This window comes from Talpa occidentalis, unplaced genomic scaffold, assembly GCF_014898055.3.
Source record: "Talpa occidentalis isolate TD23 unplaced genomic scaffold, MPIMG_talOcc4v2.1 talOcc4.12, whole genome shotgun sequence".
In the NCBI taxonomy this organism is placed as follows: Eukaryota; Metazoa; Chordata; class Mammalia; order Eulipotyphla; family Talpidae; genus Talpa; species Talpa occidentalis.
The window spans coordinates 77,791,302-77,805,217 of record NW_023601212.1 but is presented as its reverse complement, the minus strand read 5'-3'; the positions used below and the strand labels follow the sequence as shown (position 1 = coordinate 77,805,217).

Below are 13,916 nucleotides of genomic sequence, written 5' to 3'. Positions count from 1 at the left end.
ATATATATATAATAATATATATATTTATAATATATATTTTATATACAAATATATAATACATAATATATAACGTTTATAATATATTATATAGAAATATATAATATATATCCAATAAATATATATAATATATATTTATATTATATATATATAATTTAGGTATTGGGAGGGGGCACCTCTGATTACTCACTTCGAGCTTGTCCATTTAGAAAGCAAATACACATCACCACCACTTTCTCCAGCACTGCTGCCAACCATGGCCTCAAAGTCTTTGCTGGTGGTTCTTTCCCAAAATGCAGACACCACAGTTTAAACTGGAGCTGGAAATCTTGCAGAAGACTCAGCTTGTCAGGAAGGCCACGAGTGGCAGGAAGAGCTCGGAGGGAAATGGCACTAAGGACAGGCAGTTCTGGTCCCTTAGATACAGGAGAAAGTTTGCCAGGTGAAAGATGCTTCTCAAGAGAATAATTTGCCCCCAAAATGATGGAGACCTTGAGAACTTAATTATTTAGTTTTTTTTTTAATATTTATTTATTTATTTATACAAGCACTGGGTACAGTCAGAAGCTTAGAAGCGTGGGAGGGTGAGAGAATTCACCAGAGCCAGAGCGGGGAGCAGAGCAGGCAGAAGGACCGAAGTACACTGCTGAGGGGAGCAGCGGGCGGCAGGAGAGGTCTGCGCGCCATGTGGGACCCTCCTCCGGTGGCCGGGGAGCAGCCGGGGATCGAACCAGCGCCGCAGAGGCCGCGGGCAGCTTCGCAACCCAGCGCCCAACCGCTGCGCCACCGGGGAGGCCCTATTTAGTTATTTTTGCATTTGTAGACCACAGTTTTGCTGGAAATGTCCAACATCAAGGAGTGTCATAAGTCACTGTGGAGCAATTAACTGTCCAACTCCTTTGCTTGTTTAGCTGCAATTGTAACAGAAAGTCTTAAAAAATATGTAGATATGCTGTGATGTTTTCACAATTTTTAGTTTCAATTTTTTCAAGCTAAAGTGCCAATCAAGTGTTTTCTGCGGGTTTTTTTTTTTTTTTTTTTTTTTTAATTTCCAGTCCCCCGGCAGTGGCTTGTGCTGGCCTCACTGTCTCTGTGCTGATGTGGACCATGGCATGTGAGTGAGCCCAAGGTCCAGAGGGCCTGCTTGCAGTCGTGCGTGCACAGGGAGGTATATGATGGGTGGGGGTGCCGGCGGTGCCTGGGCTAAGGCTGCATTCTCTCTGCAGCCAGTTTTCATGCTGAGCTCCTTAAACAACTCTTGTTCTGAGAACAATCCCATCAGGTATGTTACTGAAAAGGAAACCAGGCCTTGGAAAATGTAGGTGACTTGTTTAAGGTAATACAGCACTTTAGGAGGCAGAACTGGGAGGCAGAGTCAGGCTTTCTTTTCTGATTCCAAAGCCCTGTGGGATCCATTACATTGTTCTGACCCCACGGAGCTCACATCCTAGTGTCTGGTGGATGTGGTGGCTGAGGGCTGCTCAGAGGAGGGAGTGTGACATGCATCCTCTGTAGCCCTCCACCCCTGGATCCTGGCAGGAGGAGTGACCACCCTGGGATGGGAAGACAGGGCCTTGGCACAGATGCAGTGCATCCCCCACCGCTGGGAGCTGACAGGGACCCACCAAATCCAATGCCCAGGTCTTGATTTCATCTCTCCACTGCTCACTCCCAACTGTTCCCATTTGCTGACGCCCCATCACCATAACTATTGAAAATCACCTGGTATCAATTATTTCCTCCAGTCCTGGCTTCGTAATAAGAGTGACAGTCTTGGCCAAGCCACCCTGGTTCCACCACACATTGCCATAAATGGACCAGTCAACAGAAAGCAGTGCAGCTGAACCCTTCTGTCCCCTCCCTGTCACCCACTGGCTAGTCCCAACAAGGAGCCACACATGACAGATGAGGAGCTGGGGCAGCGTGACAGACACTGGCAGCATCTCCATGTCTGCACAGCGGCTGCTCAGACCAGGAAGAACATAGTCCAGGCATCGCGCAGACCTCCATTTGCATCCTGGCAGCTCGGGCAGGGGACTATTTTCCAGATTGGAGGGACTGATCTGACTAGGGTGCAAAAGGAGCGGCAGCTCAACCACTGAATTCCAGTTGCCCGTCTATAAAACGAGGGGCTGATTTTTGTCTTGCCCACCAACAAGGCTTCTTTGAAGTTTATGTGATAGCCCCACATCCAAGAGAGCTGGGAGTCCCAGGCAAGTCTGGCCTGATGCAGGGCCATACCTCTGATGTTTGGGCTCAGTATCTGTGCAGATGCATCAGGAGCTGGCCGTCCCTCCCCTCCCCCAACCCATCCTCCCAGTATAAACCAGAACACCCCGCACTCCTTCCTCAGAAAGTAAGCCTCCAAGCTGGCAGGGCCCAGCTGTGACTGCATTCATTCCCAAAGATAGCCACTGGCAGGACTGGGTCATTCCCCAGTGTCTGATGACATGCGCTCAGGCTTGGGGCCTTGCACAGGTAACCACCCAGAGCTCCGGCTCTCCCCGCTGCAGCCTCCCTTCGCTGTTATCACTGCATCTTTATTGAGTCATGGGTCAGCAGGCTTGGCATTTTGCACCCTAGTCAGACCAATCCCTCCAATATGGAGGGCCACTAATTCCAGTGACTAATTGAGATTAAGAACACAGAGGTCAGAGATACACATGTGCCTCCAAATGCCAACCTTCTGGGGTGGGGAGGGAATGCTATAAAGGAAAAGGACATCATGGGTCCCTTGATAAAACTGGAGTATGAAGAGAAAACTAGATTAAAAAATTATTGCATCAATATTTGATTTACATTTGAGCTTAGCCAAAAGGTCGAGGAGCAGTAACACTCGATTACTCAAATTGGTAACTAAATCATGGTTATGTAAGAGAATATTCTTACTCTTAGAAAATACTGTCCAAAGTACTTAGGGGTAAAAGATGTCACTTCCCTTCACATGGTTCAGGAAAAAATTATGCACATACATTTATACATACAGAGGCTCAGAGGCATGCCATTACTCAGGCAATGTTGAATATGACATACACAGGAGAGGGAGGGAGAGAAAGTAAAAAAATGATAAAACAGGGGTGAAATATTAACATGAAAAAAAATATGGCTAAATGGTATGTAAGTGTTCTCCATACTAATTCCATTTCTGCACCTTTTATATAAATTTGAAATTATTTCAAAGTAAAGAAAAGAATCTCCAAAACCTCAGTTAACTTTGCCTTTTAGAGCCAATGTTATTTGTGATGGGGGTTTCCATTTTAATTCCTACCCTTCTGGATTCACATGGAGGCAGAGAAAAGATGATAGAAGAATACACCCCCAACCGATTCACCTTACCTTGGAAGCAAGTTATACCATAAGGGATACCCGGCAAAAGGCAGAGACAAATATGTGGGCATATTAACCCCTCCATGATTATACCTATCCCCCCTATTTCTCTGTTGATCTATTTGAATTTACAGCCCCAAATGCTTACAGAGGTCAAGCCAGTTATCTGATGAATGAAACAGGCCAGGCTTAAGAAAAGTCAATTACTGGAAATACAATAAAACTTTGATTTTTACTGAACTATATGGTGAGGCATAAAATGTCATACAAACAGGTATGTTACTGCAAGTTATATTTCTGAGTCAGAGTGGGGGAAAAAAATGGAAAACCAGAAATATTTGGTAATTCATTTTCTCATGTCTCCCCCGTGTCTCGTCCCATTCCAACCTCACACGCCTGGGACATGCTGGGAGCACCCCTTTTATCACCCCCCTTATCATGCTGAAATGTGGAGGACAGAGTCCCACTGTGAGTCCTTTAACTGGGAGCAGAATTTGGTTTTACTCAGTTTCATAATGGAAAACAGCTGTTCACAAATGTAGGTACTCCCGAACATGGAGAGAATCTTTGCACAGTGATTTTTATATTTCGGATAGCTACTCCAGAGGTATTTGTAGAACTCCGGTATCCCGACCTTGTCGTATTTCGTTTTCAGGACCGTATTACACTGCAGGTCGATAACTTCCATCTGAAGTGCTTCATGGACACTCTCGATCTTCATGGAGAAGGGAGAGCTAAACAGAGTCAGTTCACTTTCATAGAGTTTGAAATCAGACAACCTCTTCTGGAATTCAGTCTTTAATTCCACAATTTTGGGAATGTAGTTCAGGCCATCATTTTCACTTTTGGAAACTGATTTCAGGGTGGGAAAGTGGGCCAGATTATTCCTTGCCAGATGAGTTTCCCAAAGGCTCAGTTTTGCCAAGAAGGCCCGAATCAAGTCGTACATTTGCGTAACAATTTGTGAATGCCCTTGGAGAGAGATGTTCAAAGTATTCAGATGCATTGTCACATCCACCAAGAAGGCCAAGTCTTTGATCCAGTCTTGAGAACTCAGTTGAGGCAGGGGCTTTCCTCTCGATGACATGAAGGAATCAATTTCTTCCAACGATTCAAAAAATCTCTTTAGCACCAGCCCGCGGCTGAGCCACTTAATCTCTGTGTAGTACAGAAGGCTGCCGTATTGGCTGTCCAGCTCATAGAGCAAAGTCGTGAACTCACTGTGGTTCAGCCCACGGGAGCATATCCAGTTCACAGAGTTCACTACCACACTCATGACGTGGTCCATCTTTAACTTTTGAGCACAAAGCGATTCTGGGTGAATGATGCAACAAATGGACTTTAGATCTGAGCCCTTGCAGACCATCGCCACCTTGGACTTCAGCTTGGTAACAAGTCCGTCATTTGCATCCACCATCACAGGCGTGCCAGTTGAGGCCACACTGACTAATTTTGACCAGTCGATATTAAACTTCTTAAGACTTTTCTCAACCCGCAAAAATATCTCATTTCCAGATTTTGTACCTGTCATAGGTACAGTATCCAGAAGTTCTTCCGACGCATCAAAATTCTCATCGACACCACGGATGAATATGGCCAACTGGGTGGTATTATTTATGTCTGTGATCTCATCAATCGCAATAGAATATGCCATAAATGATTTGATTTTTTCACGTAACTTCTCCCACAAGTGCCCGGCTACATCCTCTACCGGCTGCACGGCTGTATTTTTAGTCGGACTCACGCTGGCAAGTGCATGCTTTTGCTCAGGACACACCGTTTCTGATGACCCTGAGAGATACTTTTGGAGTCCCTTTTTCAGCTCCTGGAGTTTCTCGTCACGCACCTCCTCGGTGTACTGGTCGTAGTGCTTGCTGTGGTTGGTTTGATAGTGGCGTCTCAGGTTGTACTCTTTCGACACAGACATGCTCTGCTTGCATATTAAACACGTAGGGATATTCTGCACCTCCACGAAGAAATACGCCCTCTCCCACTTTTCTTGAAATACACGTCCCTCTTGGTCTATCTTTCGCTTTCCCACTTTTGACAGAAACGTGGAAATAAGAAAGATTTCACTTTTGTCTTATTATTACTGTTGAAAAACAGCAGCAAAGCGTGATGACAAGCCTGACAGAAGAGGCTGGGGGTGCGTTAGCTCCTGCACAACATTGCCTGAGTGAACGTGGGCCAGCTATGGCCAGATCTTCAATTTTCTACAGAAACTGGGAAATCAGTATTTATGAAAGAGACCCTGACTTTTCAATGTTGGCAACTATTTCCCATTTTTAAAAAGAATACCAATCAAATAAAAGACATCTTTGGTGAGTTTCAGCAAGGAGCTGTATCTGCCACATCTGGTATAAACAGGGATGATTTGAAACCATTTTTGCATTTTTTTTTTCATTTGATTCTCAAGAGAACTTTGAAATAACAGAGAAGGAAGTGAGCACAAAAGGCACATGATTTACCTGCTACGAGTCACCAAAGACACTGGGGATAGCCAAGAACTTCTTATTTTAAATTTAAAGGATCTGGCCACGATGCAGGTAAGCTTAACTTCAAGGCAGCACAGATACAAAAACTCAAAGAAAATGTAAGTGGAGACAGAAAGTTCATTTAGTTCATTCAGTCATTTCGGGAAATGACTCAATATGAGTAGAAGGAATCTTTTGGGGGATGATAAAAAACATTCTAATATTAGATTGTGGTGGTAGTTGTGAAACTGAATTTACTAGAAATCACTGACTTGTGTACACTTCACACATGTGAATTTTATGGTATGTAGATTATGCTTCAGCAAAGCTATCTTAAAAATGCAACAGATCATTTAGAAACAGATGAGTTTAGGAATAATAAGTGAGCATTTTAAAAGAACACTTTCATTTTCAAACTTCTACTGAGAAGGTTCCCTTGTGACTCAAACTCATGAGACCATCCTACATCTTCTGCTTTAGCCGCCCCCCACCCCCAATAAGATAATGACTTGTGTGCACTTGTCTCCAGGGGAGACATCAAAAACACTGAACAAGGAACTCCCTGGTGGTGCAAGGGGTTAAGACACAACCTATGAAGCTGTCCGCAGCCTCTGCAGCACGAATTCGATCCCCAGCCAGGGAGATACACACATGGCATAGCAGACCTCTCCTGACTCGCCCGCTGCTCCCCTCAGCAGTGTATTTCAGTCTGCCTGTTCTGCTCCCCACTCTGTCTCCAGTGAATCCTCTCACCTCCCTGCACCTCTAGCCTGTACCCCAGTTCTTGTATGCATAAATAAATAAATCTTTTAAAAAAAAAAAAACACTGAATAAGAAGAGTGGCTGGAGCATTGCTCCATCAGAACAGATGTCACTCTCCTCATTGGAGGGGCTACTGGGAGCTTGTTCTCCGCCACATCTTAGCCTTTTGGGTTCTGAGCTGTGGGGAGGTCAGCAGTGGGAGATGTGGGGCCTGGGGTGGCCAAGCAGACACTATCTACCAACTGAGACAGAGTAGCTCGGTGTCAGCTCTGAGTCCCCGCTATAGAGGTCTCTGGAATAAAGTATGCTATCTCACTCATCAATAGTCTGAAGTAGAGCAAGCTCTACCAAACTGTTGCATGAGAAAAAAAGGCATGGCTAACAGAGCTCAAGCAACAGAATAAAGAACTTTAGAGCAATCAGGGAAAATAAAATGCATATAAAGAGCAGCATGCTTTGCTCTAAGGCTGAGTGTTCTAGAAGCAAGGCTCCCATGGTGAGTGCCGTAGGAGACACTTCACGTGACACAGCGAACCATCTTCCCCACACAAAATACTCACCATTGCTGAGCTCAAAGCCTGGAAGTGGTCTGGAAAGAAAGAGACATTGGTAAATGCATGGAGCTCAATTTCCCTCTCTTGCCATTTAGTTCTATTTGACAAACTTTCATGTCACCTCTATGCTAGGTTTGGTGGGAGGCAGGCTGCCCACGATCACCAAGAAACAGGAACACAGACACACTGCTGGCAGAAGCAGAATAGGATAAAATGAGCACACGAGGCAGTGGGGCACAGTGGGGGGGTTGCAGGGACCCTCTGCTCCCACATGTTCCTCTTAGGCAAGTGACATCTGCAGATCGCATCTCCTGACCAAGCAGGGAGCTCTCACTTACCTAATGACCGTGAATTTGATAAACTCTGCAGCATCCAAGATCCTTCTCATAGAGCTGATCTCCAGATAGCCAGGGGCTTTGAACACCACCCCCGGGGGCATGCCATCAATGACCACGCAGCCAGGGTTGAATGTGATTTTCCTGTAGGGAACTTTCACTGGGAAATCCACTCCAATTGCTTCACCTGTGAGCAAATGGATGAGGCAAACAGCAAAAAATTAGTTCAGTTTGTCCCTTATTTTCCCTAAGCCATGTTTTATCTTTAATGTCAAGGTTTTCAAACTATCCGCATCGAGTGACAACAGCGGCGATCAGCCACTATGACTTTATTTGCAAGTGGTACTGAGACGTGTGAATAATTTCATGATTTTGAAATTGGCAATGGGTAGTGCAGCTGACTCAGGTTCTTGGCCCAGTAAGTAGGGATTATTGTAGCAGCTACCTGAAAGACGTTTTTATGAGAATTAAATGATTAATCACATGTTGAGCATTAACAGCGATGCTCAGCCATGGCGGGACTGCAGTAAGTCAGAACCAGCTGCTATCTTTTACTTTTATATTGAGATACAACTGACCTATAACAATGTATTAATTTTAATTTTACAAAATAATGATTTGCTAAAGAGGATTACTGTTAAAGATGATAATTAGTGTTTCTGTATAAAAGTTCTTCAGAGATTATACATACTAATTTTGATGATAGCTCCTTCACAGAGAGATCAATTTCTTAGATAAAGTATTCAATGAAAAAGAAGTATTTCAAGTACATAATATTGGATATGTAATGATATAAATACTTACCAAATTTTCGGCTAAAGAGGTCATTGACTTGTTCTCTTAGTTGTTTTATCTTTTCAATGCTTGATAATCTTTCCTTCTCATTATCTAAAAATAATTAAACAGACAACTAGGATTATTAATATATTTTCCCCCAGGAAAGCTATTGGAGGATGCCTGTTAACACGTGAGAAAACACTTTACCTGGCTTATTCCTTTAGTTTTAGCAACAATTAAATATTTTGGAATGTTTTATAAGTGGGAGCCATTACAGAGAATAGAAAAATTTCTCAATAATTTCTAAGTACCTCTAAATTTCTGAATAATTGCTCTATGTAAACACATTATATGTTAGGGTACATTTTCAATATCACACAAGACAGGGATGTCCACTTTCCCCAGTACTCTTCAACTTCAAAATGGAGATCCTAGTTGGCGCAATATGATATATACAAGGAGTACAATGAAATGAGATTGGAAGAGAGATTTTTCAATACTTAAAAATTCTGTTCTAATTACATGGTTCCAAATCCATGAGATATAAAACAGTATGTAATGAAACATCTCTCCCATCCCTGACTTAACCTTGCTTCCTTCCTTGGAGAACTGTTACTAGATTCTTTTGTGTCTCTGCAGATATATTTTGCGTATCCAAAAGAGAGGATTGAGGTACAAGTAGTATATTTCACTTCTGTGGCCAGTTCTAATTCATTGGTGGCTGGTGCTGGGAGTTGCCTGCCCTGGTGAGGGTTTTCCAGTTTACGCCAGTGTATCTGGATAACAATGTCTGCTATAAGGAAGATATTGACTATGTGGCAATCTGCAGCGTATTATATATCCCTGGATTGTCATTCCTTAGTTGTCAGGGCGAACTAAGCAAAAAATAACAGTTCCAAAGAAACTCACCTATAAAATGAAATATATAACATAAGGTAAATTGTGGTAAAGCCAGATAAACTTTCATACCTGGAATTGTCACTTGAACAATGTTAAGATCTTCAACACCTGCTGCAGAATTTGTGATATTGGATGAATTGGTGTTTCCTTAAAACAGAAGTGGAAATTTACAACTTGAAGAAGATGAGGCCAATTCTCCTCTAAAAAGGTCAAAGTGCCACTTTGATCAGAAGCACAGACTGAATTTTAAGAAATTTAGAGAACATTTAGCTGCAGTATAACAATAGGAAAATCCATAGCGCCAAAGTAGCCTGGTGGTTGCCAGGGGTTGGGTGTGAAGGGATTAGGAAGTAACTGCTTAGTGGGTAGGGGGTGTTCTTTTGGGGTGATGACAATGCCTAGAAGTAGAGAGATGGTGGTTGTGCAACTTTGTGAATGCACTGAAGCCACTGGAGCTGTTCTATCTGAAATGGTCAATTTTATGAAATGTGAATTTCACCTCAAAAAAAAAATTTTTTAAGTGCTTTAAGGGTATCCTTTCATGGAAATTTTAGGAAAACAAAAATCTCACGGTATGGCTCAGAATGGTGGTATCTGATGCCACAACAAAGCTTTATGGCTTTGAAACTCCTGTGTAAATAATCACACTCCATCCACAAAGCTACTCAGCCCCAAGTACTCATTTGTACTCAAGTACAAATGAATCCTCACTAGTGGAAAATCCACCCAAAATCCATGTCCTCTTGGCTGTGGGTCCCCCTGTAGTTACACTGATGGTATCACCATATCACGTCCAATAAAGCTGTCAGGCCTGACTCCACAGAAACACTGCCCATTCCCAGTGGGCACCTGAACATTTTCTCTTAACGCTTCAATAATACATGCTGACTGTGGAGAGTCAGGGAGAAGTGAATATAAAAGGAGAGAAGTAAAATCATGCATAATTCCAATACTGTTGTTGGAGTTTTGTTTCCTATTTTATTGTACTTCCTTTTCATTCTATAGAATATTTTTTCTAAAAAAAATTGACCTCCTACCATGAATTATGATTTCTTATTGTCCTCCCCTTTGCATTTATAACTTGTCTGGAATTAGTTTTGTCACTGGATGTGCTGTCAGCATCTTTCCAAACAGATCACCACTACCTATTCTCTGACTGCTGGACTCTTAAATTGCACCCACTTTTCTGTTATAAATCATTATAAATATTGATGACAGAGGTATCTCCCTCCTTAAAATAATCAACTTGATGAAACCATTTTTACAATTCCAATGAATGAAATACAATGGAAGAATTATGTCAGTCTGGGAACAGTCATTAAATCTCAAAGTTCCCCAACTCATGGAAAAATAGTTCAGACCCCATGATGTGTTTCCTGTGAAGTAATATCTCTAAATAAAAAGGATTTATTGAGCCAAAAAAAAAGTAAACAACTTCAAGGGGGTGTTTATTTTATAGCTTATACTCTATTATCCAAATACTTTTGTCTTCTTGTTAAATCATGTTTCTAAAAACTGAATTTATTTAATACTATTTTAAAATTCAGACTTTACTAATTCAAAATCATGTCTGTTTAACAGGTGAGTGAGGTTAAATACTAAGAGAATTATATACCCAATAACATTGAAACCTTATATAGTATTATTAAATATATAAAAATCAAAGAACTTCTCTTACTAGGAAGATACTATGGAGAAGTTCATAGTTCAGCATGAAGAGATAAAAATAGTTTTTAGTGTATTACTAAATAGATCACAAAGAAAGAAATTAGGCACATTCATTAACTAAATGGACTGAAACCCCATACATTCTAGGATAAATGGTCTTACTCATGTCCCTGAAAAAGCAAAAAGGTTTCATAAATCTTTTAATTGTAAAGAATGGATATGATTTTTAAACATACAAACAAAAAACAGATTACAGGTCAATTGGGTAAACAGTTCAGAGAAAACACAGTGGATCTTAAAAAATCATAACTAAATCACGCTTGGAACTTGACTTCCTTTAGATAGTTGCACTCCCATGAGCTCGCTGTTCAGCTGTTCTTTTGTCAGCTGTTCTTTTTGGATTCTGTTTATCAAGCTTGGCAGGAGAGGGAGTATGTTTCTGAGTGGACTGGTCTGCCCTTCCCTTACTGCTCCTGTCCACCCCCACCCTGCTTGGTTCCTTCTTCCTCCTAACCCAGTTTGGTCCCCCTGGGGCCAGTGATAACTTGAATGGCTTAGTTCCACTGTCTGAAAAACCCGGAGCACTTGGGACTGGCTGGGAACATGGACTGCTGTGATCACACAGACACAGGTTCCCACTTCAGATTTCTGCCCAAAAATATCCCTTAAGAAAGAATGAAAACTATACTTAAGTGTTGGGCAGATGGCAAGGCTTTGGTAACTAACCTTCAATTTTCACCTCAGATTCAGGGTCCTCACTCCTTTCTGAAGAGACAAGCTGAGTAGAATCTTGAAAAAAAAATTTCTAAAATGACATTCATTATTATATATCCTCATGTTCCAACATTTTGCTGCTTCTATACCAAAAAAGTAGCTTATCCTGACATTTAAAGTAGACTTCATATTAAAGCATAGAGGTAAATTTAATTTTAAAACAGATAGTAATAGGAGACAAATTTTTTTTTTTAGGAGACAAAAATATTAATATTAATTTTATCTTCTAATAGTGAGGTCATCCTGCCTGTAAACTGGCAAAGTTTACAAACTGCCTGGCTGTGTGGAGAGGAAATGTTCCTTAGTCTTGTCTTGGACAGATAAGCCACAGTAGTAATTTTGGTCTTACACGTGACACTCAAAAAATTTACATATTAACAGAGGGAGGTTTTATCAAATTTTATAGCCAATTCAAAAATTTCCAAAAAGTATATTCAAAACAAAACAAAACAAAACCTAATTCTATTCAACTCTGTTCAAAAGAACTTTGATAGGAAGTAAAGGAGCAAACTGCACTGGGTGGGGGTTTATGTCCAGGAGCTTTAAATAGAAACACAGATCAGATCAGAAAAATAAGAGTTGCTAACATTAAAAGGGCAAGCTAGGAAGTCACCTCTTTATTTCCAGGCATGTGTTTGAGTGATTATATTCCCTATAAAATACTGAAAACTAAAATTTAAAAAAAGAGATAAAGTGCTTCATTTTTCTAACCTTCCATTGGTAATTCCATTTCTATTACTTCATGGCTTGAGGAAGGATGATGGCTTCCTGGAAGGGGAACAAGCAATATATCAAAAAGGCAGGGATATAGAAAATATTCCATTGCAGATAACTTTTGGAGAGGAAAATGATTCTAAAATGGTATTACCTTGTGTATTATATGCATAGTAATTAGGATCTTCTGATTCTTCCTTGACTGACACAGCTGTTACTTTCAGTGATACACCTTTGAATGCAAAGAAATGATAAAGTGTTGGGTCAAAAAAAAAAAGTGTTGGGTCAAACCCACCAACAGAGAAATGTGACAACTAATATCACTTCTAGGTTCCATTTTGATTAACATAGCAATATTTTAATCAGCGAAAGAACTTGTAGCTCATGTATTATGAACAAATACCTTATCAGTATAAATTTATGAGCAATATAAATTAAAAGACTATAAAATCAATATAAAAGGCAGAAGGAAGGAGAGGAAGAGGAAAGAATGGAGGGAAGAAAGGATGGAAGAGAAGCAGAAAGTCTAGTTCCCAGTTGGGGGAAATTTTCCTTTTCAAGATGCTGTGCATTTATGAGAAATACCGTAAATATTCTTCTGCAGTGGGACCTGAATCGACCCGTATAATCTTAACTTTGGGTTAGCTCAAGGGATACAAGCCTGGGCATCAGTGCGGGGGTTGGCTTGGAGGTGCCACGTGCACGTGCAGGACCAGCCACCCCCAGACGCAAGGCCCTCCCTGCTGAGGTCTGGGACCCAGGGCCATCTCAGACCATCAGGCCCTAGCAGAACCCGCCCTGCCCGGATGGCCTGCCAACACACAGACTTGTGAGAAAGACTAAAGCACTGCATTCAGCCTCTAGGTTTTAGGGTGAGTGAAAAAATATTATTATGATTCGAAAGTATATATATAGAGAGGGATATATACACACACTCTCTATACGAGTATAGGGTAAGGTAAAAAAGCATCAGGCTTTTCTGCCTGTCGCCCCCCCACCACCCCATTAGGATTGATGATGGAACCCTGTGGTCCTGAATGCATGCCTGATGGCGGGCACCTGGAGCAAGGTGTTGGCATGCGTAAGTGGGTACACCTGGGCTGAGAGACTCGGCTTATAAAGGTGGTGTCACGGGGACACCAGCAGAAGAGAGCAGAACAGAGAGAGTGGAACGGCAGAGCAAAAGAGAGACGGGAAGAGAACAAGAGAGAGAGGAAGCAAGGCCACGAGAGAACACCGGAGAGCCCAGAAAGAGTGAAGACTTGCTGGGGGCTGGGAGGCCTGCCAGCCTCCCAGTCCCCCGGCACCCCTGCCTGCCATGTACCTGGTAAATCTCAATAAAAGCCTGAAAAAGCTACCGAGGGCTCCAGGACTCCTTCACCTGTCTGCTCGGATCATAGATATCCTGCTCCTGTGCCCCTCCTGCTGCTACAATGAGCCATACGTATGATTATATATGTCTATATATATATAGTGTGTATGTGTCTATATAGATATAGTGTGTGTTTGTATTCTATATAATTTAACCCAGATTTTTTTTAAAGTTTTTTTTTTTTTTTAAAGATTTATTTATTTATACATGCACTGGGTACAGTCAGAAGCACAGCAGGGTGAGAGAATTCACCAGAGCCAGA

At 41.8% G+C, this 13,916-nt stretch overlaps 1 protein-coding gene across 3 annotated transcripts in view; it reads right to left on the bottom strand.

Moving 5' to 3' along the window:
- Positions 1-761: 761 nt before the first annotated feature.
- Positions 762-13,916, bottom strand: part of LOC119241499 (general transcription factor II-I repeat domain-containing protein 2B) — a 35,471-nt gene continuing 22,316 nt past the window's right edge. For 2 of the 3 annotated variants that reach the window (XM_037506801.2, XM_054693597.1), the window contains exons 9-16: positions 12,437-12,514; positions 12,280-12,336; positions 11,521-11,583; positions 9,196-9,273; positions 8,254-8,337; positions 7,453-7,636; positions 7,121-7,149; positions 762-5,364 (exon numbers count right to left, since the gene is read on the bottom strand). In XM_037506801.2, the coding sequence (XP_037362698.1) occupies positions 3,761-5,364; positions 7,121-7,149; positions 7,453-7,636; positions 8,254-8,337; positions 9,196-9,273; positions 11,521-11,583; positions 12,280-12,336; positions 12,437-12,514 (2,177 nt within the window). In that variant the 3' untranslated portion in view covers positions 762-3,760. The remainder of the gene's footprint in view (positions 5,365-7,120; positions 7,150-7,452; positions 7,637-8,253; positions 8,338-9,195; positions 9,274-11,520; positions 11,584-12,279; positions 12,337-12,436; positions 12,515-13,916) is intronic. The other variant, XM_054693598.1, reaches the window with a different exon arrangement.